The sequence below is a fragment of the Odontomachus brunneus genome, unplaced genomic scaffold (genome assembly GCF_010583005.1).
Source record: "Odontomachus brunneus isolate Ranch 3 - 2012 unplaced genomic scaffold, Obru_v1 Obru_scaffold_015, whole genome shotgun sequence".
NCBI lineage: Eukaryota > Metazoa > Arthropoda > Insecta > Hymenoptera > Formicidae > Odontomachus > Odontomachus brunneus.
Window position 1 is genome coordinate 458860 of NW_022639465.1, and position 25352 is coordinate 484211.

Consider the following 25352-nt stretch of genomic DNA (forward strand, 5'->3'; position numbering starts at 1 on the left):
CAACCGGCCCATAGTAGAGCTTTGGAACACGGCCCAGAATGTATAGCTATAAAGTTAAAGTAAGCTGATGAGGATTCAGTAGTTTCACGTAAAGTTCAAGTATTTATTTTTGTCGTTTTTTTTTCCCTGACAGGCGAATACGCTAGTTGTTTCACACATGAAATGATATCAATGGGATACAATTATATCTTGAATAAAATTACTTGTTATACTTTTCTGTGCACATTATTTGCTGTATTACTTTGCGCGAATAAAAACATTACCAGGACCGTACTCGTCTATGATACTACGCACATGCTTATCTACCTAATGCACTACGCATTCGCTGTACCGCAATAAACGGTGACACAGAGAAAAAAAATTAGATCCTACCAATCCTTCTGGACTATTATGTATAACTACATTGGGATCATACTGTCGCGCCTGTTAAATTGGATACAAATATTACTTATAACAATAATTTCATTATAATAGCCGTCAAAAATTCATTCGTTTTTGTACTTATCCGAAAAAAGGTAAGTACGGCTCTGGAAATCGTTCCTCTCGACTGCTGTAATATTTTACAGAAGTAGAAACAAAATTATTTTTATTCCCTTCCCCTGCACCCCTTTTCTCTCTTTCTTTACGGGGAATAGTATTACGTTGAAAAAGTTCGTGCGCAATAATGAAGTTTTCTTTTAAACGAAAAAAAAAAGTATCTAAAGCAGACAGCAAAATGCGTATATAGACCAATCACCCTTTCTTCTCATTCCTGGACGCGTTCACTCCTCAAATGGAGTATATGCACATCATATATTCATAGTTTTTAGTATCGTATATCGTAACTTATTCACGTTTTTGATATATTCTTTTTTGTTTTCATCCTTAAAACGCCTTCCATTCTTTCTCTTTCTTTCTTGTAAAACTACGGACTATATGTAGAAAGTAAATTCTTTGAATAGAATAAAGATACTGGGACCGCGTGTGACGATGTGCTTCCTCATTCGTCGCATTCGTGGTAGGTTGCCCTACAAAGAATACAAAATTTCTTTTTTCTCTTACAAAGGATATACATTGATATTTCCGAGATATACATTTATATCAACGCTCCTGCATTAACCCTTAGACTGCGAGTTGCTCAGCGACAAGACGATCGTTCTGTGCAACGCGGAGTTAGTGCTAGTCGTCAAGATTTACTTCCATACATAGTTAATGGTGAGTGTCAGATGCTTTCAGGCGCTGTCCACACGCAGTGAGAGTTGATCGTCAAACGTTCCAAGACGCTGTCCGCAGCAGTGAAGACCTTCACTGAAGAGGCTACACACGTGAGCCATCCACAGTCTAAGAGTTAATACTTGATCCACATCGAACCATTATTTCACGACAATTTCGTCGGACCATCTAAACTTTGTAAAAATTTTAACAATTTATAAATTTTTAAAATATCAAATAAATATATATTTAATATTTAATAAATCTACATTACACAAATATTTTTATGTTGAAATATATGTTAAAAATAAGTGTAAATTTACTTAAAACTAGTAACGTAGTTCCATGTACCAAACTTTAATGGCTTCTACATACACACATACACATACAGAATGCGGGAACATTTGCCGTGCGGCAACGCCAATGACGTGGTAGCCAATCAACGTGCCGTATTCCGATAAAAGATGGAGGATTGGCTACCGCGTCACTTCTTGCCGCGTGACATGAGTTTTCACGTTCTGTGTGCTAAAGCCATAAGGCTCTTAGTCACTCGTCGCGGAAGTCGACTGATGACATCAGAAGCGAGAAAATACACGCTCAAAATTCTTGCAAAATATGTTGAAATGGGCATCTATAAAATGCAATTGATCAATCTGATCTGCAGGACTGCCTGAAAATTTATTTTTTTGCTGTAATCAATATAAATTATCGTAAAATTAACGTAATACACCTGCACTTTCAACCTTTCCCCTTATGATCGTCGCGTTAACTTCGCAGTCGTTTATCGATTTTCAGAGCAAAAGAAACGCGTTCGGACTATTTTACAAATCTATTCGATCGTACGACTTTATAAATGTCCATTTCAACATGTTGCAAGCATTTAGAACGTACATTTTCTCGCGACTGACGTCATCAATCAAGATGGCCGCGACGAGCAATCAGGAACCTCAAGAATTAAAGCACAATAAAGCAGAAGATTACCTTTGCTTGTCCATGTGACGTCGAGATAATCTTCTCCCAGAGTCGCGTGTCGATAAGGTGTACCGTTTAGTGTGTGCCCGATTCGTCCTGAGTTCCCGTAAGTCCGCGGTCTTCATTTTCTCGAGTTTTTGCATAAACTTGTTGATCAGTTCTGGGCAATTGAGATTCTCCTCTGGCTCCCATGTGTCGTCTGTCGCACTGAACCCCTTCCATCTGATCAAGAATTCCCTTTTGCCATTTTTCTTAAAGTGTACCTCGATAATTCTCTCCACCTCAAATTCTTTTAAGCTCTCTTTTTCTTTTGGTTCCTCTGTGACATCCAAATCTTCTGGAAAAGAATCATTCACGTTGAAAATACAGGCGCAACAAATACGACCGTGCAAGCAAAACCAGTAAAAAATAACGTGCCATGTTCCGTTTGTTTCTTAGAACTACCTCTAGCTTTTTTAGATTTGTCAGTTTTGGTCGTCTTTGTTTTTGCCGGTTTGCTTTCTTTCTCACTCGCCAGAAACTCCTCTATCAACTTGGGACAACTTAGATCCTTCTCATTTTCCCAAGAGTCAGAAGCGTTACTGTAACCCTTCCACCGTATCAGAAATTGTCGACGACCTTTAATGGTACGATGGCCGACGATCATGTCCACCTGAAAGCAAGATCCGTGTATCTGGCAGGATATATATTTGACAGTGTTGAAGTTGGCATGCAGTTGGCTGCAAAGACTCTTCCTCCACGAATCTCACATTCCATATTCAAAATAAATCTTCTAGAGCCGAGTCTACGATACGATATCGTAGAGCTTTTAGTTTTATACTTTAAAGTCTATAATTTCTGACAAAAATCGTTTCCCGCACTGCTTTGGAGTCTGAAAGAATCAGCTCGCTCAAAGCTTAGGAAAAATTCTGACTCCCAGTAGCAGTAGAAAATTTTGTAGCAGAAAATTCCGCCACGGTTTTGGATATAAAACTAAAAGCTACTACATCTGGTTTAAGAATTATTAAAAAAAAATAACAAAGAACATCTATGTGAAGCCACAAACACTTTGGAGCACGCAAAGAATGACTATAATTGATCTGTAAGACATTTTTAAGCACTTGCAGCATCAAGTGAAGTTACTTTACAATGTGATTATACCTGCTGCAGTTCAAAAAGTTCTTTAAAAAAGAACCAGGTTCAATGTTTATTACTAAATACGTAACAAAATTCATCACAAAAAAGCAGAGGAAGCTCTTTGCCACAGTTGTAAAACTTGTGAATCTTATGATTGCTGTATATTCTCAACCCTGACTGAATCTAAGAACACGCACCAGTCAGATTCGCTGATCTTAGCAAAATAGTTTTTTTTTTGCTGAATGCAGCTAATACAATTTTCAATCAGTTGACTAACCATATTTAACTTGCGACATTATTAACGTTTATATGGTTACAAAATACAATAAAACTGATTTAATGAAAATGATCATTTACCGACGTCAGTGATTAATCACCGAATGTTTACATTTTCGTTATACCACACACACACACACAATCTCAGATAATTAAAAAAAGAATCCTTAGTGGCTCATATTATTGTTTTACAGTGAAAAAAATACTCGAAAATTGATTTGTGGGATGTAAAGTTTATTTATGTAAAAAAAAAGTTTATGTGAAAAAAAGTTTATTTCTTTGAAAAAATAATTTTTATGAATTATTTATAAAATTATTTCTGTGAAAAAAGTTAATTTCCACGAGTAAACTTTATATCCCGCAATGAAATCTCCAAGTATTTCTCTCTTGGTACAATTTCTGGCGCGCGATACGCGCCTTCCCGCGCAGCGGCGTCATAGCGTCAAAAGACAAAGAGAGAAAGAGGGGAGAGAGAGAGAGATACAGAGAGAAGATGGTATGTACTGAATATGACGACGTATGCCCGCTGTATAATGATCGTCACTGTGCACGACTTTCGCTTCGCGCAGAGAGTACGAGAACTCGAAAAACACAACGTAATCAGACAGATATGAGAATACGCCGATCGCATATGCCGCGGAAAAACACATGGAAGAGTCGAACGATATCTTCCAACCGATCACGCGGCGCGCGCGCGGCGGCAGCGGCGGCGGCGGCGGCATTTTGCGTATCGCAAGTCGACGCGACGCTGAGCGGGACCAAAGCCGCGCAGCTCTCTCAGCGTTGTGACGTTTTAATCACAAAGGGACGAAACAGCAACGGCACTATACCTCGTACTCATTTTCCTCGCCGGTCTCCTCGCGCGCCGAGGTGGATGCCTTCTGGTCCTCCTTCCTCTTGCGCTTGTTTGGCGATGGCTTCGTCTTCTCACCGTTCTCCCGTTCCTCCAGCTCCTCCTTCAGCTCGTCCTTCACATCGCCGCTGTTATCCGCGTGCTTCTGCTGCGCTGTGCCGCGCGAGCGCCTCTTCATGGCGGACTTTCGCATAGCAGGGCTCGTAGCCGTCTCGGACGTAGCGTTGTGATTATTCCTGCCGGCGGCGGCGGTCTTCTGCGTCTCGTCTTTGCCGTTGTCGACGTTGCCGCCATTTTCCTCCGACTCGCTACCGCTCATCGTCTCTGATTTTCTACGCTTGTTCCGCATGCTGAGTCGACGCATAGTACCACGCACTCCACTGTATACTCCGCGCAACCCCGCAACAATATGCTGTCTGGGTCTTCGATCACCTAAATGAGGGTCGTCAAAATTCTTACGTTGAAATGTGTTCAGTAGCTGTACGCGCCACCTACAGGTTTTCCTGTGGGTAACGTGGGTGAAATGACGATGTGGCCTCAACCGATCGATCAAAATACATCCCTGCTGGCTCTTGCATTCAGATTTATCGCCCGTTTCGAATTTATATGCACTTTTTAGTCGATCCCTTCATTAATTTTTCGGCTTATTATCGTTATTTTGATTCACGACGATTTCTGTAAACATCTCTTCAGTATTAGGTGGCGCTGAGGTCGCTATCGTTATCGTAGTTGTTACCACGCAAACATCACCTTGGGCACGATATGACGGAAGCAGTGGCCAGTTTGAATTTGCTGGCGAATAACATTAAATGGCTGAAAATGTCTGATGTTTATCATCGATGACGCAATTAATTCCAATGTTCAGATGATGATAAGAAACTTAAACCTATTACTGTCCCTGCCCTGCCTGCCTTTGTAGAGACCCTAGAAGATAACAGCGTAGAGAGAAAAGTTTGGAAGTTAATCACATCTTACATTTGCGCGTGAATTCTTTTAAACAAAAAAATTAAAAATTTCTTCAGGTTCTTTCATGAAACGTTTTACCTGATCTTAATTCACACTTACGGGATCGGTCAGTACCAATTACACTCATCCTTCTATTCCTCGTTGTCCTGGCAACGTGTCTACAATCGAAACTTATTTGATATAAGTCCTTCTCTTCTCTTTCTTCTTCTGATTCGTCCCGTTAATTTTAACTTTTTCTCGTCAATATGGCTAAATTCGTGAGTACTTATGAGAAACCTTTGCCTCACATCAGTCTGCCCGATTGGTATGCTACGCAATGGGAGCTTCGACAATCCTCAGACGCTCAGAGATCCGAAGCTCATAGACTACGCGACTTCAGCAAATCTGTGCGTCTTGAGACGGACGTAAGGACCAAGTGGGACATTAATATAAATAATGATCGACTGGCGGATAGGTGGGTCTTATCAGTACGATCATTGAAGTTTAGTAGAACTAAAAAGAATACAAAAATGCTGTCAATAACTTTGCACCGAACTAAATCGATCTTTTTTGTATGAGCAGAGCTATAATTAATTTTGTAAATATTCAGAGGGAAAAGAGATAACATCCTAGTAAGCAAATTAATAGCAAAATACGCGCAGATTGGCAGCGGTTTGATCAAAATCCCATACCAAAACCATAACCATCTGCGTCCGCATTCAGCTCGTATTTTATCGTCAGACCTAGATAACACACGATATTCTATGGATATCCTATGGACGTTTTTAGAACACTAGAATGTCCCCTGAACATCTTTAGGATGTCCTTGGAAGATTTGTGCTGTTGGAGAGAGTCTGCTGACAGATAGTGTTTGCTGGTCTTTACAAAGTCTTCACTTTTAATGAAGTTAGAATATTTTTAGTAGACTCATCAATCACTCTTATTAGTTTAGCATAAAACGAAAGATTTTACGAATAAAATATTTTTGTCGAAAACACAATAATCATTCTCTAAAAAATGGCTTTGTCTGGTTAGAAAGTGAACAGCATTTTAACACGACATACGTCAATTTTCCACCGTTAGCAACATTAATTTATGATGACTTAAAAAAGAAAAAAAACTTTAAATTTCATTTTATAACATTTCGAGAACCCCTTACTCCTTGCTAGACATCACTTCATCTATCTTTCCTACAACACATCTTAAACTGTGTGAGGTGTGATATTTTGAGTCTAAATCTGATATCTGAACATTCATCATCAATATTTTTGTTTTTTTTTTTCTTTCTATAGAGTCACAGAATTGTCAAAATGGAAAAACGATCTTGAGGACTTGACGCAACAGTTACTATTCGAGATACATTCACTGAGCGACGAGAAGACTAACGCAGAAAGAGAAATAGAGAACATGAGCAATCTTCTTCAAGTAGTCAGCGAATGTATCTCGACGAGGGACCGTCGTAGGAGAACCGAACTTACGTACGACGAGACCGATATTCAGCTAAAAAAGGAACTTTGCATGGTCGCAAATATTAAAGACGCCTTGACCAAAAGGTGATGAAGATTAATGCTTGTAATAATAGTTATTACTTGAAACGCGTCTCAAGTGAGATACTCAGACCTGTATCAATAGTCGTTACATGAAGGTTGTTTCCTGTGTATGAGATTCTCAGATTTTTATTTAAAATTAGATCCAATTTTTTCAATTAAATTGTATGATATATATGACATTATATCTGTGATCGCAATTCGACTTTTATCTAACTATGAACTCAAATCTGAGTATTTCATTTGAGAAGAACTTCAAGTAACGACTAAGGTGACTCTAAAATTTTTTGCCACATATTCAGTTCACGAACTTAGTTTACGTCAATATTTACTTGATACAAAAGTTCTACAGCTTGTATATATCGTGTATATATTGTGTGTGTGTATACATATGTTTGCTCCGCTAGCAAAAAATTCAAGGAACATTTCTGTATCTTTACAATTGAATTTAGAAGCTTAAAGATATATGAAAAGTTTGCAAAAAAATTTCTGTTTACGCGTGGTTATGTTTTCTGCCAGCATGAAACAAAGTAGCACACATTTATATAAGATGAACAGAAATACGAAAAAGATAATATCATTATATTAGTAACAAATTTCTATTGATATTTTTGGAATTCGTCATTTCGGCAATCTCTTAAGGCGATGCTGGATATCGATATATATCGACATACAGTTTCGTAGTTTTCTCTTTTCTTCTAATTGGATGTATCAAATTGAAAATGCTTTTACAGGCTTGAACTACAAACGTTAATGAATGCTAAACAATTGCATAAAATCAACAAAATTTTTTTTATAAATAAACGGTAAAAATAACAAATTTTTGTTAATTTTATGCGACTATTTAGTATCAACCACTCATTAACGTTTATACTTTCACCCTGTAAAAGTATTTTCAATTTGATGTATCCAATTAGAAAAAGAGAAAAAACGAAAATTGCATCATGTTGATGTCTAGTATCGTCTTAATATGGAACTCAGATTTGAATTCAGAATTAGATTTAGTTAAATCGTGACTACAAAAATAAAAGTAATATATATTATAATTCAATTGAAAAGCTCTCGGGAAAAAAGTTTATATAATCATATAAAAATATATATAATTATAGAATATATATAATTATGATTATATATGATGATAATTATATATAATTATATATGAATTTTTCTTATCTACATATTTATGATCTTATATATGACCACATCTAATTATATATGTCTATACGTAAAACAAATATTGTTGAATGAAAAAAGAAAAACATAATTTGTGATTTAATTAAACATCGACATCATGGACAATCGACATTACTACAAAAATAAGCATTTACTTCAATTGTATCTTCACAACAGTATACTTTTCAATGTGGAGATATATAAATTATGTATGTACAATCATTTATAACTATATATGGACAAAATCCATGTATGAACTTTTTCCCCGAGTTTGGTTTCAACTATGAATAAATATCTGAACACTTCATGTGAGTCAAGCTTCAGGTAACAACTGTTAATACAAGTCTAAGAACGATAGATAAAACAAGGAATCAGTTCCTTTTTTCGAATTTCAGAGTACAAACCGCGTGGGAGAAGCTGAACAGTTTAGAAAGCGTCAAGTTTGACCTGAGTGTGGACACACAGGACAAGAATGAGACAATCAAAATAGACAAAGAAAATCTCGAGTTGGATCGCACTTGTGCGAACATAAGTTACAAACCGATTGGCGAGAAAACGCAGTAAAGTCGAGTTCCATTCTAGATACACGTCGACTTGCAATAGATTTAACTTATTTTCTCCATCTCGACAGCTCGATCACTTACACGACTTGGTTGGACCGATGTCGTGGTATTAAAGCATTAGCCGATGATAAGTTGAGCGACTCTTACAGTTTCCGTGAGACTACGCGCGTAATGCGAGAACACTCGTGGAATGACATTAGAGCTCAACAAGATGCGACAGATTATACTTTGAGAAAGAGGATCTATCAGACGCAAAAGGCCAGAAATGAATTGGACTGGCAGAAGCTCAAAGTATCGCGCTAGATTGATCGTTTTTTCGCTTTTATTTTAATAAATCTCAATAAGAGAGGAGTAAAACAGCGTATTAAAATATAAATAAAAATATAATCAGGAACAAGCATTTTTAAATATAACAGAAAAAGAACTTTCTCACCTATGTTCCTCGATCTGGATAGGTGCAGAAGGAAATGGAGGTGTTGAAGAAGGAAATAACTCGGCTGGAAGGGGCGTTGACGAGCAAAATAGACGTGGTGAAGTGTGCACAGACGCGTTTAGAAAATCGCGCTTATCGACCCGGATACGAGCTCTGTAAGGATGATGTTGAAACTGGTTTGTGGAGTGAGGTTCTGCAATTGAAACAGACCAAGGAAAACTTGAATGGAGCTATCGAGAGTGCAAAGTACGAAAGAACGTCGCAATGATAATTCTTTTGTCGTACTATTCATCTACTACTTAGTCGCACGTCTTAAGACCCGTATTAATAATTATCACCTAAAACTCGAGTAAAATATTCAAATTTAAATTTGGGTCTCAAATAAAATATTTAGATTTAAATTCAAAATTAGATAAGAACTTTTTAGTTAAATTGTTATTACAAATATAAATGTCACATATATCATAACAACTAAAAAAATTGAACTTAATCCTGGATGAAAATGCGAGTAAGGGAAACCGGGACTACTGTTAACAAGGACAAATAATAATTATGCTTCTATTTCATAAAGGAACAAAAATAGAATAATGCTTTAAAGACAAAAAATTCTCGTCATGAGTTCTATTTCTGTTTCTTTATGAAATAGAAGCATTGTTATAATTTATCCTAATTAAAATTAGCTTCAGTCTCCTCTATTTCATATGAGACAAGTTTTTAGGTGACAACTCTTAATACGAACCTAAGATCTGTATTAATAATCATTACTTGAAACTTGTTTCAAGTAAGATTCTCAAATTTGAATTTAGAATTAGTTGCAAATTTTTCAGCTAAATTGCGTTTACAGATGCAGAGAAATATAAATGTTACATATATCACAATGCAACTGAAAAATTTCGACCTAATTCTGAGTAAAAATGTAAACATCTCACATGAGACAAGTTTCAGAGCAGCAATCCCATAATTTTTTTCTAGAATGGAAATGTGACAAGTAAAAGTCATGTAAACATTTTCAAGCCTTGAAAACTTGAACTCGATCATGAATCTTTCCTCTAGCATGAATTCGTGAAAAATTTAACCTTAAAAACATATAAAAATGTTCACTTTTCACAAGTTTACATTGGAAAGAAAGATACATAATCGCCTTCAAATATTGTAAAATTATTCACTCTTCATGATCTCATAATACGAGAATAAATTGCACGATTAATAAGATTGAGTTCACGTGAAACTTTTCACTTTTCACGAGTTCATACTAGGAGAAAACATACATGATCGACATCTCGTGGCAAAAAGATAGAAATTCAGTGATAAACTCTAGATATTTTTTTTAGCGTAGGTATATTCTCGAGCGTGCCTGCACTAATAATTATATTTGAAACTTGTTCTAAATAAAATTTTCAAATTTGAATGTACCTTCTCCTTCCCCTAATAGTACAGTTCATTTGCATTGGTTACATTGGCATACATTGAGCCAACATATGTAGCCAGTATTAATAACAAACGAATTATTAATATTCGGAATTCTACATTGGCTATAAAATACAAGACGTCCACTTTACAATACTGGGCCAATATTGAATATATTGGGATCCAATTTATAGCCAATATTCCCTCAATAAACTGTGCTACTAGGGTTAGAGTTAGATATGAGTTTTTTAGCTGAATCGCGCTTACAAATATAACGTCGCGTATATTACACGATTTAACTTGAAAACTTGAGTCTAACTCTGAATATAAGTCCGAGTGTTTCACATGAGACAAGTTTCAATTAACGCTGTTGATACAAGCCTTTCACTTCAAATTAATGAACTTGACAGTAAATTTGTTTTTTTCCAGAACGAGCTACAACAGCCTGGAATCTTTGCTTACGCGTATCGATCATGATCTGGACGACAAACAGCACTCCATGAACATCGACATCATGTGCTTGGACTCGAGGTCAATACTGAAGACAGGCGACAGGGCGCGTTTGTCTAACGAAACCGACCGTAACATCGTGTTAACGCGCATGGAAAAAGAGCTGCCACTGGAATCTTAAGTCCAGCGCGCGACAATCCAAAGTAATGCACTCATTAAGATAATTATAAGGATCGTCCTCGCGTTTTAATTTTCCACATGCAGTCGATTATTGCTCTCGTTTCTCACCTCGTTTCGGCATATCATGTCACGTTTCCGTCTTCAGTATAACATGCCACGTACCAGCATGCGGTAATGCACATTGCGCACAATAAACACGGTTCACGATTAACTGTTCATAGAATCAGGATTGGAGATAATTCGATCGTAATCCCCGATGAAAGAATACGTGAGATTGCGTTCCAGGTTTTTTAGCGCTCTTGCGTGTATCTCGCAAACTTTCTTCGGATCGCCGTACTTCATCTCGAACTTGATATAGTCCATCCAGACAGACTTGTCGTGGTTGCCAAACTGATGCGTCGCCAACTCGTGAGGCCGTCGCGCATGCTTCAACGAAACATCCGGCTGCATGATTTCAAGTGACGCCATTTTTTTGTGAAATTTGAGCGAGAAGGGCGACTGCAAGCACAAGCTGTCGTATGCTTTGCGAGCCGCGCGAATGCCTAACATAAAATTAATATATTCAATTGAAATATGTCCCATTTTAATGATGGAATAAAAAAGATATTATAGTATACGTGCGTATATATTAATTGGACTTACTTTTTGTTAAGACAAGCCACTCGATATAAGTAGGCTTTATATCTCGGGCGATGAGTGGATGCGCTTGCAAAGCGGCTTGGAATGCTTCCTCGGTTCTCTCCGAGTTCTTCGTTTGCACATGCAGAATCCGCATTCTCCACAGAGGTAGAGCTTTCTCCCCTAATATTTCTGTCGCCTGTAGCGACCCACAGTCTTCTGTATAAACCGCTGATCGAATATCAACTAATGTCGCGATTTATTTACCTTTGGATATATCGCGGCCGCTTCTTTCTCTTGTCCCGAGAGCAACAAATGTCTCATTCGCTCTTGCCAAAGACTCACGCTGCTTGGCACCGCGTCAGTCGCTCCGCATAGAACTTGATTCAGTCTCTTCTGCGCGTTCTCATCGCCCGTTTCGGCGCTTAGCATTTTGATCTGTGAGATAAAACGGTTCTTTCTCACATGTGTTACGAGTTACATCAAATATAGCGTACTGCCGTTCACCCTTGCGAACAACAATTATACAATATTGAGTTCCAAACCCAATCTGAATAATATTCCTCCTTCAGCTTCTTCGCCTGATGAGCCTGCGCTAAAGCGGTCCTTAGCAGTTTCCTCTTGAAATTAGGCAATGATTGTAAATCTTTATTGATATCCAGTAAACGTTTTATATAAAGCGACCACATCTCCTCAGTCTTAATTTTTTTCACGGCCGTTTGGTAAACTTTATTGCAAGAAGTGATACGATCCCTCAACGAGGCCTGTTCAGAATTGTCCAGCTCCATTGGTGTGTTGGTGACACCAGGCTGCACCAGACCCTGTAACTCGCGGTCCGCCATTTTGTCCCACATTAAAGCTTCGTGAGCATACTCTCGAATCATATCACTATAATTATAAATCATGATGTTTACCTTCTACGACGCTTCTAAGCCAAAGTTCATGTTATTAACAAAGGAAAAATATTTAATGTTTATGTATATGATATAGTTATAAAATATAGTTATAAGATATATATATATATATATATATATATATATATATATATATATATATATATATTCTCATAAGTTTTAAAACTGTATTATATATATTATAGTAATTCTATAACATATCATTATATATATACTTTTACCTAATAATTTTCTTTTGTAATTTCTCGGTGTTGTCATACTTTTCAGTGATTTTAAGAAGTTCAATTATGAATTTGATGTCGTTAACACGTTCAATAGCCTGCTGATATATTACATATGCCCTCTTCAATGGCAATGGCATCTCGTTATCGTCCACTGTGGATGCTGAATTATCCTCCTGGTTCTCAGCATTTTCTGTGTTGTTAGACACAGATACATAATCATTTAACTCAAGTCTACATGAAACCAATAGATGCAGTCAGATAACAATATTGTAAAGTTGCAAAGTAGATTATGAAAACAGATATTTTGTTGTTATTACTTAAAAGCTTCAATATACAGCAATTGCGAATCTGGATGAATGAGTAAACCTCTGAGAAGACACTGCCGTGCATTCTGCTTGTTGTTGTTCTCCTCCAGCTCCCAACAAGCTGCTATCTGCCAGCATTTCGGCTCATCCCTATGTACTTGTAACATTCTGCCTATCATATTACTGATATTGCTGTGAAAATGCTAAGAAACTTATGTTATATTGTGTCAATACAGCATGATAGCAAAAATATATTAATTCTGTTACTTACTACATGTTTGCAAAATTTTATATAGGCAATCCAAAATCTAATATCTTGAAATTTTGATATTGCATCTTTATATAAGTTATTCATTTTATTCGCTATAGCAAAATCAATATCTAACTTCTTTTGAGTGATGCCGTATTTCTGAGAAAAATATATCAATATTACAATATATATGTAATATTATTTTGTAATTTTTTAATACAATTTTTATAATAAAATACTACACATATATATATAAAATTACTTACATCCCTTCGCTGTTTAATTAATTTCAGGAGATCCATCTCATAATGTATATATTCCACATAGGCTTCTTTGCACTTTGAGTGACGAATTTTGTATTCAAATTCGTTCAGTTTCTTGGCAATAGCCCTGAAATATTAAATTGTGTGATTTGATATATTCTGAAATATTAATCGCTTGAATATCAAATACTTCATTGCGACGAACAATATACAATTTATCTGTTATTTTAGCTTACCGAATCTCATTTTTATCAAAGAGTTTGATTCTTTCCATTTGTTCTAGCTCGGGAATCGTATCCTCAGAACGCTTCTCCGCCATTTTTTAAGTTTCCTCGTAAACTATAAAAAATATTTTAAAATTACTTTATAAGAAAGAATATAAAATTCATAAAAATGTGTAAAACCCCATAAACATAAGAATACGCCGAGAGCGTATCCAATGCTTAGCAGCGAAGATTAGTGAAGATCTGGTAGAAAGAGACAGAAAGCAAGTACCTAGCACTGTTCTCTATCTTTGTTCGTGCCTCCGTAGTAAGGTGCAGGCAATGCGTGATACACACATATATATATGTATGCTGCTGACTACTAGAAAGCCTCGAATAAAGTCTGTATCAAACCGATCAGTTGGTCCATCGCACTTGCGATGGCCGCATTAAGCAGACTCAATTTAGACTGCGTTCCTTTTGGGCGCTCATGCACTGTAAGCGCCATTCTATCTTTATCGCTCATTAGATGCAGAAGAAAGATAGAGTGATGCGTAAGGTGCTAATACATGGGAGCGTTTCATCGTCGAGCGTTAACACGTTAGCCAATCAACGTATCAGGTCCCAGAAGTATACTTATAGTTCTTGCGGAAAGTGGCACGTTGATTGGCTACCGCTTTAACGCTCGATGCTCCCATGTAAAGATACCGTTATAAGCGCGTGAGCGCCCAAAAGGAACGCAGCTCTAAAGCATGCGGCACATGATGCTTGTTTTCGTGCTGGATTGCTTGCTGGATGGAAATACTCTATTCTAATTGATCCGTCTTCAGAAATGCACCAATCAGAACAGAGTATTTCCATCCAGCAAGCAATCCAGCACGAAAACATCGTATGCCGCTGGCTTTATATAATGCAGAATCACTGAAATATATGGTCTGGGGCCGTATTCTTGAAAAATATCGTATACGATATTTCGTAAAACTATAATATATAAAGCTATAATATACGTAACATAAACTCCGGAAGCTATACCTAGACATACGTAACATAAACTATAATTTTCATAGAAATATCGTATGCGATATTTTTCGAGAATAAGGCCCCTGTTCTTTTCAGCTGCACTGCTGAACTGGTGCAATAAGAGTGAGAAAACATAGGGTGCACTCCCACTTAGCGCGTCACGTGTCGCATTGTCCTTTGCGGACTAATCAAATCGTCCTATTTTATTTGTCGTAAAGTTAGGCAATAAAATAGAACGATTTGATTGGTCTGCGAAAGAGACGCGACGCGCGCCAAGTGGGAACTCAGCCATATACTTGTCTCATTTTAACTTATTGCACCAGTTCATCAGTGCAGCTCGGGGCATCAATCATGAATCTTTTCACGTGAGTTTAATTTTACTATCGATCATATAACTTTTTTCCCTAGCATGAAATCGTAAAAAATGAGCAATTTCTAAATATTTGTAATAATTATTATAAATTTGTTTTATTTAATGCGCATCTGTATTTATAATGCATAATATACTGTTATAATCTTTTCTTTGTATATTTTATGCAAAATTCTTTATCATATAATTTCAATTTTAAAAAAATATACAACTATACAAAGTAAAATTTACTGAAGCAGTTGTCCACATTGTTTTGAATTGTGGAATACGCATGCGTAATATTACAATTTACATATTTGCGCATAATGATAGTATTATTTTTCACGTTTTAGCCATCAACCGTGTAGGCTAAAACGTGAAAAGTAAGTGTGCGTATTTGTAGTATTTATATGGTAAGATAAAAATAATCTAGTAATTTCTTTGTTGGGTGTTGGGCCATAGATGCTTCCGAAATATCCAGAGTTGATTCGAGTTGAGTTAGTTTTACTATAGTATATGTATTAATTCCACCCAGCGTATTTGCATAGAGCATAATTAAAGCGAGTAAAATAATAGATTATAAATATTTTCATGTTTGCTTATAACATTTCTTCATGTTATATATTATTTTTTTAGAATGAATGTAACACATAAACAAAAAATAAAATAATAAAATAATAAAATTAATTACAATAATATAATAATAATTATTATTATATTAGATGACCCTTAATACTGTATATTAACTTCTTAACCTAACACTTGGACGAACTGTCACTCACTTAATGACAGCGGCACACAGCTGACCACGCACGGCACAAGGAAACTTTTACACCTCTATACATACTCCTAAAGCCCGTATCAGACTACCGACTGCACAGGCCGACCCGACTGTCGACTACGACTGCCGACTCGGCGCCTCACTGTGATTGGTCCATTGAGAATCGGCAGTCGTAGTCTGATACGGGCTTAACAGTGATATTAACTTTCAGAAATGAATTTATGGAACCTAGAGACATTTAAGATGGCCAACATTGTCCCTTCTTTTTTTATGGATTTTGTCTGGTAACCAACGAAAAGTATGAAACACGCAAGCAGCACGAACAACCCTTTTTCCCTAAATTTGTTAGGGAAAGAATCAATTAAGAATCGGGCATCTCTAGTGTATACATATATATGATCTCAGGGAGCGCCACTAATGCTGGTCATTTTTTCTCCATAAGAGCCGACCCTGGTGCAGCTGAAAAGAACAGACTAATCATTGCGCTGAGTGCATCCGAGAGAGAGTGTATGGTAAAAGTTGAGGTAAGTTTACAGACCTCACCTTCGATTTTGATGAAAATATACTCAATCGATACATTTTTTAAAGACAAAGAACTATTAGGAAAAAATTGTCGCTTTCTGTGAAGCGAGATATTAATTGATAAAGTTGATCACTGTTAAGGTTAGGAAAACTGTTACACCGACGACAAACAGCGTCATGTATATGCTTCGTAGTCACATGTGCATATAAATAATGCGCGCATTAAGAAATATATTTGAACATGCATAAGTAACAAAGCGTTATTGAGATATTAGCATTATTCAAACATTTGCAAAGGATAAACTGAAGGTTCAGAGGGCGAAACCCCTGGTCAAGGGGGGTCAAGGGACATGTTCATAGAAATGTAAGCAATGCATTATAAGTACACACATATTTCACATTTGCATATTTTTGCATGTTGCCACAGAGAATATATCTATTAAATCTTCGCCTTACTAAATAAATGAGTCTACAATCTTATTAAATATATGAGTCTACTATATGCTAAAATAGATGCTGAAAAGATTAGCAAGACTTCTACACAAGGTAAAACATGAATCACACGCAAAAACAACACATACTTAACACACTAAGGTACATTTTTCTCTTTTTTTTAGAATATTATTTTTATCAAATCAGGGGGACTTCGTCCCCGAAGATGAAGATTTAGTAAAACATTCTTCCTTGTGTAAGGGTCTTATCGGTAATCTTTTCGGTATTAACAATTTTTAGTATACTGTAGACTCATTTATTTAGTAAGGCAAAGATTTAATAGATATATTCATAGAAATGTAAACAATGCATTATAAGTATACACATATTTCACATTTGCATATTTTTGCATGTTGCTACAGAGAATATTAACAGTAATCAACTTTGTCAATTCATATCTTGCTTCACAGTAGAAAGCGACAATTTTTCTTAATAGAAAAATTATTTGCTTTTAAAAAACGCGTTGATTAAGTATATTTTCATCAAAATCGGAGGTGTAAACTTAAAGGTTTTAGTAAAGGATTTAGTAAAGGTCTGTAAACTTAATAATTACTAAAGTTGAATATTTAGTGTTTGTATGCATTTAATTGAATAATTATTTAACATATAAAGGACTTGTGAGTCTTATACCATTTTATACTGGATTAATTCTCAAAATTCTTTATAGTTTATAGAAAAATCTAAAAAATGGCGGAATTTGTGGAAAAACGTTGCGAGGATATGATCCCCGAGCTGGAACAAATGGAAAGAATCAAACTATTTAATAAAAATGAGATTCGGTAAGCCAAAACATGTAAATGACATGCATACAGATTCTATTGAACATCGCACTAATCATTAGTTTCATGCCTCAGGGCTATTGCTAGAAAATACAAAGAGTTTGAATACAAAGTTCAACGTCATACAAAGTGCAAGAAGGACTATGAACAATACATACACTATAAAATGAATCTCTTGGCATTGATCAAGCAGCGAAGACATGTAAGCAACTCAGATGTTTTGACTTTAAAGAAGATTATGTTTAAGAAAATTTCAAAATTACATATAGTAACATTGATACATTTTACTTTTCAGAAATATGGAAACTTAAAAAAGAAGTCGGATATTGATTATGCTATAGCAAATAAAATTGATAATTTATATAAAAATGCAATATTTAAATTTCAAGATCTTTCATTATGGGTTGACTACTTGAAATTTTGCAAACAGATAGTAAGTAATGAAACCAATAGATTTTTCTACTGTTTGACTGTGTTCACATGATATAACATAAATGTTTCAGCGTTTTCGCAGCAACATCAGCCATATGTTAGGCAGAATGTTACAAATACATGGAAATAAACCAAAGTGCTGGCACATAGCAGCATGTTGGGAACTAGAGGAAAACAATAACAAGCAGAAGGCTTGTCAATATATATTTAGTGGTTTACACATACATCCAGATTCACCATTATTATATATGGATGCTTTTAGGTAACAGAAAGAATATCACTTTGGCCTATCTATTTTGCAGCTTTTTAATATCATGGTCTAATTGTATCTACTTCATCTAGATTTGAGTTGGATGATTACGTATCTCCATCTAATGACGCTGCAAAAACTGAGGATCAGGAAGATGATTCAGAGTCAGCAGCAGAGGACAGAGAGGTGCCGTTGTCATTGGACAAGGCATATCTGATATATCAGCAAGCTTCAGAGCATATTCGTGACATCAAGTTCATAATTCAGTTACTTACTATTACTGAAGAATATGACAACACAGAAAAATTGCAGAAGAAAATTACTTGGTATGAGTATATAGAGAGAATATTGTAGTTTTGTTTTCATATCAATTCTTTTCAATGTTACTATGTTCCTAGTAGTGCATAGAGTAAAACCAAATTATATTGAATCTTTTTAGTTATTGACAATTTAGAAAAGTTTAGTTTTTTTAGCAATCAGTGACAGTTTTAATTGTAAAGTTCTCTTTTGGAATCATTGAATAGACAAAAAAATGACAAGAAATTTAACTGCAATGTTGCTTGAGTCCAAAATCTAAGAGATAAACCTTGGTTTTTACAATTACAGCGACATGATTCAAAATTATCCTCACGAACCTTTAATATGGGACAAGATTGCGCATCGTGAGTTGGATGGCTTGGTACAACCTGATCTCATTGACATATCGATAGAACTGGACAGTTCCGAGCAATCCTCGCAAAGGAGTCGCATTATCTCTTGTAGCAAGGTCTATCAACTAGCCTTGCAGAACATTGAAACTGAGGAGATGTGGTCACTCTACATAGAATGCTTATTGAATATCAATAAAGATCTAGAGTCGTTACCTAATTTCAAAAGAAAACTCCTGAAGACCGCCTTGGCACAGGCTCATCGGGCGAAGAAGTTGAAAGAAAAATATTACATATATTGGGTTTGTAATGCAATCTCGTGAAATTATTGTTCGGCTTCAACGTAATATATAGCGCGTGCAAACAATAATTTTTACTTTTATAGATTGATATGCTAAGTCTCAAAATAGACGACGAGGACTCGCGGGAAAGACTGTATCAGTTTATATGCAAAGTTACCGATGCTGTACCAAACAGCGTGATCCTTTGGCATGCACGAATGAAGCACTTGCTGCTTTCGAAACAAGACGAAGAAGCGGCAGCAATATGTCCGAAGGTGGATAGATCACGATATTAATTAATACTCAATTAGTGGATTATATAAGAGATCATAAATTTTGCAGGCGACTAGAATATTGGGGGAGAAGGCACTACCTCTATGGAAAATGTGGATTCTGCATGAACAAACTACAAACCCAAAGAAAACCGAAGAGGTGTTTCAAGCCGCTTTACAAATACATCCGCTTATTGCCAGAGATATAAAGCCTTATTATATCGAGTGGCTTGCATCAACAAAAAGTAATGAAGTTAATATATTTTTTCTGTTTAATCATTTTTTATTTTGCGATTTTTAGTTTCAACATTATAATATATAATATTATATGTAATTAACTGACCGATATTAATAATATAATTACAATTATATATTATAATTAATATTATAACTATAATTAATATTTTTATATATGTTTCATTTTAATACATTTTTCCATTATTAATTATTATTCCAGGTATACACGCGGCTCGTAAAGCGTACGACAGCCTGTGCCTGCAAGCGCCCTTTTCACTGGAATGCTATAAAAAAATGGTGTCGCTCGAAGTTATGCAGCCAGAGATCTCTTTGAAGCATGCACGACGACCTCACGAGCTGGCGACGCATTTATTCGGCAAAAACGACAAGTCTGTCTGGATGGATTACATCAATTTCGAGAATAAGCACGGCGAGCCGTGGAAAGCCGGTCAAATATACGAGAGAGCGTTAAAAGAACTGGATGGCAGTCTGACGTCTTCTTTCATCGAGGATCACGTTCTAATCAAAATTAATCAATCACAAATGGAACATATATCCTGATCTAAGATCTTTTAATGCTTTGTAGACGAAATAATTTGGAGGTTGAACAACAGTCAAGAAAGAAGTATTTTTAATACAGATGAAGAAAGAATGATGCATAAATTATTATTAATTATTATTAGTTAATTTAAGGTGTAAATAAGAAGTAAAAAAATATATAAAAGTAAATATATAAAGTAAATATATTGAGAAGAATATTTGTATGTTGGTTGGTTAAAGCTTCTGGCTCCTCTCCGCGGAACTCTTGATTGATGACGTCAGAAGTGAGAAAGTATATACTCAAAATCCCTGCAAAGTACGTCGAAATATACTAAAAAAATAATGCTTAAGCAGTCAATTAAACATATCTGTAAAATATTCTAAACTTTCCTTTTGCTCTAACAAACGATTACCATTCAAATAATGTGTGTGTGGGTGTGTGACATGCAATCTACTTTTTAATTTACATTTTCTCGTAATTTTATCGTGTTAATTTTACAGTTATTTATTGATTGTTAGAACAAAAGGAAAAACGTTTGAACTATTTGATATATCTACTCAATTGATTTCAAGTGTCACTTCAAAAGATATATCTTTATTTTTACGCATTTTGCAAGAATTTTTAGCGTGTATTCTCTCGCTTTTGACATCATAAATAAAGATGGCGTTCTCTCTCTCTGTTTTGATTGCAAGCCTGTCTTTGGCCCCTTGGTTTCATTACTTATTATCTGTTTGCAAAATTTAAAATAGTCAATCCATAATGAAAAATCTTGAAATTTGAATATTGCATTTTTATATAAATTATCAATTTTATTTGCTATAGCATAATCAATATCAGACTTCTTTTTTAAGTTTCCATATTTCTGAGAAGTAAAATGTATCAATGTTACTATATGTGATTTTGTAATTTTCTTAAACATAATCTTCTTTAAAGTCAAAACATCTGAGTTGCTTACATGTCTTCGCTGCTTGATCAATGCCAAAAGATTCATTTTATAGTGTATGTATTGTTCATAGTCCTTCTTACACTTTGTGTAATGTTGAATTTTGTATTCAAACTCTTTATACTTTTGAGTAATAGCTCTGAGGCATGAAACTATTGATTAGTGCGACGTTCAATAGAATTTATATGCATATCATTTATGTGTTTTGGCTTAACGAATCTCATTTTTATTAAACAGTTTGATTCTTTTCATTTGCTCCAACTCGGAAATCATATCTTCGCAACATTTTTCTACAAATTCCGCCATTTTCTAGGTTTTTCTATAAACTATAAAGAATTTTGAGAATTAATCCAGTATGAAATGGTGTAAAAAACTCACAAGTCCTCTATATGTTAAATAACTATTCAATTAAATGCGTACAGACACTAAATATTCAACTTTTATTGCAATATTCTCACTCGGTTGCACTTAGCGCAATGTTGTCTCTCAAATTGTCTTTTTCAAATTTAACGAATCTCTCTCTCTGTCCAGCCTATAATCTTTTTCGGCTTTTCAACACACTACAGTTTTCTAGTGAGTCCCTTCCCTCACGTGAAGAGTGTTGTTAAATAAACTTCTCTTGCGCACGCGCATTGAATGAGGACTTTCGCTTGTCCACAAGTTTCGCAGTAATAGCTCTATCTTGGATCTGTTTTCTATTGCTGAATTCGTGTACACTTTCGGAACTTAAAAAGAAACAAATATACAGATAAAATTTGGTGAAGAAAGATGAGAGAAAACTAGTGCAGCCAGTTCAGTAATAGAAAACAAACCTCTTGAGAGTGCATTTGTCTTGTCGATGCATAATTAGAGAACAGAGATACCGACAAGATAATATTAAATATTATCATTAGTCCTAAGATTTTGTAAACTAGGAAATTTCATTATATGATAATCTCCTGTGGGCAAATTTGTCGATAAAAATCTGTAAAATCTAAGTAAATGATAATTACAAAAATGCAGTTTCATAAAAATATTGAATGTATTTCATTATTATTCATAGACCTGTACACATAACAATAAAACATCAAAATAAATAAATAAATATAATAAATATAATATATATAAATAAAAATATAATATTTATAAATTATAAAATTAATACTTTTATTATATATTGAAAATATTAGGAAGTTACATTAATTCATCCCGTTTTTTTACTTGGATTATTATTTTCATATGTTTCAATGGAACATCAATCAAAATAATTGCCATCTTTTTCGACAACTTTTTGCCATTTTTCTGGTAAAAGCTGGATCCCTCGTCGAAAGAAGGACTTGTCTTTTGAGGCGATTCAGTCATCAACCCATTTTCGGAGTTCCTCGAGGTAGGCGAAGTTCGTGTCTCCCAAGGTTTGTTGCATGGAGTGGAACAGGTGAAAATTGGAAGAAGCAAGATCGGGGGAATACGCTGGATGTAGGAGAACTTCCCATTCCAGATCCATCAGTGCTTCGTTAATCGTTTTCGTTACGTGCGGTCTAGCGTTGTCATACTGGAGGATCACTTTCCGCCTTCTACTGGCTATTGACGGCCTTTTTTGCATTAATTCGTCGTTCAATCGCTTCAGTTGGCGTTGATAAAGTGTGGTGTTAAGCGTTTCATCGGGATCCAGAAACTCATGATACACTACGCCCTCCATATCCCACCAAATGCATAGCATTACTTTATTTTCGTGAATATTCCGCTTTAGCGTTGATGTTGAAGGTTGACCAGTGTCCATCTCCAACTTCCTGAAAATTTTTAAGATTGACAACACTTTCTCTTCTTCTCTTTTTTTCTTCTCTTTCTCTCTCTTCTTACGATGTAGTAAATATGAAGGACATGATTACCAACTGTTGATCAAATTGTATTACCGACTAAACAGCTGACCATCAATCGAAACTCACTAAAGTTCTCTATCGACGTCAGTGATGGTGTGAGATCCAAATTACTACCGCCCTCTGATAGTAGCAGTAAGAAACTAAAAAGGCAAGAGGAGAAAAATAAAATTGAAAGATGAAAATAAGATTTCATTCATATATCTTGCAAAATTTCGTTATGTCGGTAAAGAGCTCGAGAGCTCTCGCCTCTCCTCAACTGAAGATTCTTAATCCATGACTAAACAAATACTATTGGCGTATAATTGGACGAATAATCATCGCTCAAGTATGGTTTCGTCTATTCTAATATGAGTAAAAGGAATGCAGGATGACATATAGTGTACAGATATACCATTGTATATTTAAATTACACAACACACAGATTACAGCGTCTCGTAAACATTATGGACAGACCGTAGGAAGTCGAAGAAGTAGGAGGTGCGTACGAATTTGATTTACGCGCTTCAGAGATCGCGCTCGACTCTATTGCTCTGCATATTTGCAAATGAGGTATATTTCGCATTAAGAGTAAGTAATCGTAAAGTCAACCCCCGAAAAGATTTCGGGTAAGCTGGAGCGGGAAATCGCCGTCGTCGGAAAGGCAGGACCAAGGAGCCAAGAGAAAGACAATGAGAGAGAAAGAAAGAGAGAGAGAGAGAGAGGAAGAATGAAAGAAGATGCTGAAAACGACTTAGAGGATGATGATGATGATGATAATAATGATGACGAGGTGAAGGAGAGAAGGACGCAGAGTGGCTTAATCGGGAATGAGGTAAGCCGAGCGGCGAAGTATAAAAAAAAAGGAAGAGAAGAAAAAGATGACACTCGAGAGGAAAGGACTAAAGACGACGAGCGAGGAAATCCCTCCTTTCCTTCGGAAGGATGCGGTAAGTATAGAGACGGACAGGCAGGCGGATAGGCAGATATAAATAGACACGTTACTTCGTTTCCGTCTAAACGTTCGACTACGTAACTACATAACGATCCGATCGATCGATTACAACGATCGCGCGTTGTGTACAAAGCGGCTATACGGACAGAAATTTTTGGCCTCCTGCGCGCGCTCCCGAGGTGGGGACGTATGTGTGCTCGTATCGGAACGTAACGGAACGTCCGAGATACGCGAAATCGCTTTTCGCCGACGCCTCTCTCTCTCTCTCATACACACACACACACACACTCTCTCTCTCTCTCTCTCTCTCTCCTTTTCTCCTTCTGGCGCGTCGTCGTCTTTGCGCGCCACTACCGCCAGGGTCGGATGGTAATTTTTCATGTGGCTCGAACCTTCGTATTGATAGCTCTTGGACCACGCTAACGGGAACATTAGCGACGCGACGTCGCGAGGGTGGGTACATAGGTCGTCGTGCAAGTATGTAAAGCGGTGTCTACAATGAGAACTTGAGCCATAAGACTTAAGCTTCAGGCCTTGAGCCGCAAGAAAGTGACCAATCACAGTCAAATACGAGGAAAATAATCGACTGTGATTAGTCAATTCTTTACGGCTTAAGACTTAAATCTTATGGTTTAAGTAGACACCCTTATTGTAGGCACTGTTTAACTTACCACTGTAACTTGAATTACTTGTGCAATTTCCGGACATTGTGTATAATATACATAAGGCTGAAAATCGTGCAAACTCCCCAGATAGACTTTCATGACCTCACGATGGATTTCATATGACTTTTATGACTCTCATGAAGCTTTACAACTTCTTTAATTACATTTATGAAGCGAATGCACTATATTGAATTAATTATTAAGTTTACATCATGCAATATTGATGCGACAACAAATTTACACAACAATTTACGTTAGACGTTATGCTCGGGTTTGCATATTACATTTTACATGGCATACACACAGAAAAATACTGTATTCATCTTAATGTTACTTATTTCGCGTATTTCATAAGTTTATGTATGTGCAAATCTTGAAAATCCTAATAACTTTTGTATTTCAATCAAAACTAAAAAAAAAACGGTTTGCTTATTATACAAAGTATTTATGAAACACTTGGATAAGCTC

At 35.9% G+C, this 25352-nt stretch overlaps 4 protein-coding genes and 1 long non-coding RNA gene across 13 annotated transcripts; 2 read left to right on the top strand and 3 right to left on the bottom strand.

Annotated features, from left to right (window-relative positions):
* Positions 1-82: 82 nt before the first annotated feature.
* LOC116841295 (probable chromo domain-containing protein LHP1) lies at positions 83-11349 on the bottom strand. Of its 7 annotated transcripts, none has more exons than XM_032809062.1 (5): positions 11215-11349; positions 4386-4840; positions 2581-2815; positions 2173-2500; positions 83-1007 (listed from the first exon to the last, which is right to left on the bottom strand). In XM_032809062.1, the coding sequence occupies exons 1-5, from the start codon at positions 11225-11227 to the stop codon at positions 980-982; spliced, it is 1059 nt and encodes a 352-aa protein (XP_032664953.1). In that variant the 5' UTR covers positions 11228-11349; the 3' UTR covers positions 83-979. The 7 variants fall into 7 exon arrangements, with proteins under 7 accessions (XP_032664953.1, XP_032664959.1, XP_032664958.1 ...); XM_032809068.1 differs by having other exon boundaries at positions 893-1007; positions 2173-2497; positions 2608-2815; XM_032809067.1 differs by having other exon boundaries at positions 893-1007; positions 2608-2815.
* On the top strand, positions 5582-13053 carry LOC116841294 (tektin-B1). Of its 2 annotated transcripts, XM_032809059.1 has the most exons (7): positions 5582-5828; positions 6646-6906; positions 8469-8633; positions 8705-8927; positions 9092-9315; positions 10906-11129; positions 12906-13053. In XM_032809059.1, the coding sequence occupies exons 1-6, from the start codon at positions 5620-5622 to the stop codon at positions 11105-11107; spliced, it is 1284 nt and encodes a 427-aa protein (XP_032664950.1). In that variant the 5' UTR covers positions 5582-5619; the 3' UTR covers positions 11108-11129; positions 12906-13053. The 2 variants fall into 2 exon arrangements, with proteins under 2 accessions (XP_032664950.1, XP_032664952.1); XM_032809061.1 differs by lacking the exons at positions 6646-6906; positions 12906-13053 and having other exon boundaries at positions 10906-11142.
* Positions 5987-14351, bottom strand: LOC116841293 (U3 small nucleolar RNA-associated protein 6 homolog). 2 transcript variants are annotated; one of them, XR_004377533.1, is made up of 11 exons: positions 14176-14351; positions 13917-14019; positions 13684-13807; positions 13439-13576; positions 13180-13370; positions 12860-13093; positions 12270-12612; positions 11992-12162; positions 11749-11923; positions 9070-11648; positions 5987-6207 (listed from the first exon to the last, which is right to left on the bottom strand). XR_004377533.1 is itself a non-coding variant. In XM_032809058.1 (10 exons), the coding sequence occupies exons 2-10, from the start codon at positions 13997-13999 to the stop codon at positions 11314-11316; spliced, it is 1794 nt and encodes a 597-aa protein (XP_032664949.1). In that variant the 5' UTR covers positions 14000-14019; positions 14176-14351; the 3' UTR covers positions 8941-11313. The 2 variants fall into 2 exon arrangements, 1 of the variants encoding a protein (XP_032664949.1); XM_032809058.1 differs by lacking the exon at positions 5987-6207 and having other exon boundaries at positions 8941-11648.
* A 2115-nt stretch (positions 14352-16466) lies between these two features.
* LOC116841292 (U3 small nucleolar RNA-associated protein 6 homolog) lies at positions 16467-20703 on the top strand. The gene is made up of 10 exons (XM_032809057.1): positions 16467-16557; positions 17715-17826; positions 17902-18028; positions 18122-18259; positions 18330-18520; positions 18601-18834; positions 19115-19457; positions 19541-19711; positions 19779-19953; positions 20166-20703. Exons 2-10 carry the CDS (start codon positions 17735-17737, stop codon positions 20504-20506), a joined length of 1812 nt encoding a protein of 603 aa, XP_032664948.1. The 5' UTR covers positions 16467-16557; positions 17715-17734; the 3' UTR covers positions 20507-20703.
* LOC116841297 lies at positions 20644-22040 on the bottom strand. Its single transcript, XR_004377534.1, has 4 exons — positions 21850-22040; positions 21442-21755; positions 21044-21213; positions 20644-20794 (listed from the first exon to the last, which is right to left on the bottom strand). It is a non-coding gene; the product is annotated as an uncharacterized LOC116841297 (long non-coding RNA).
* Between the last annotated feature and the right edge of the window lie 3312 nt (positions 22041-25352).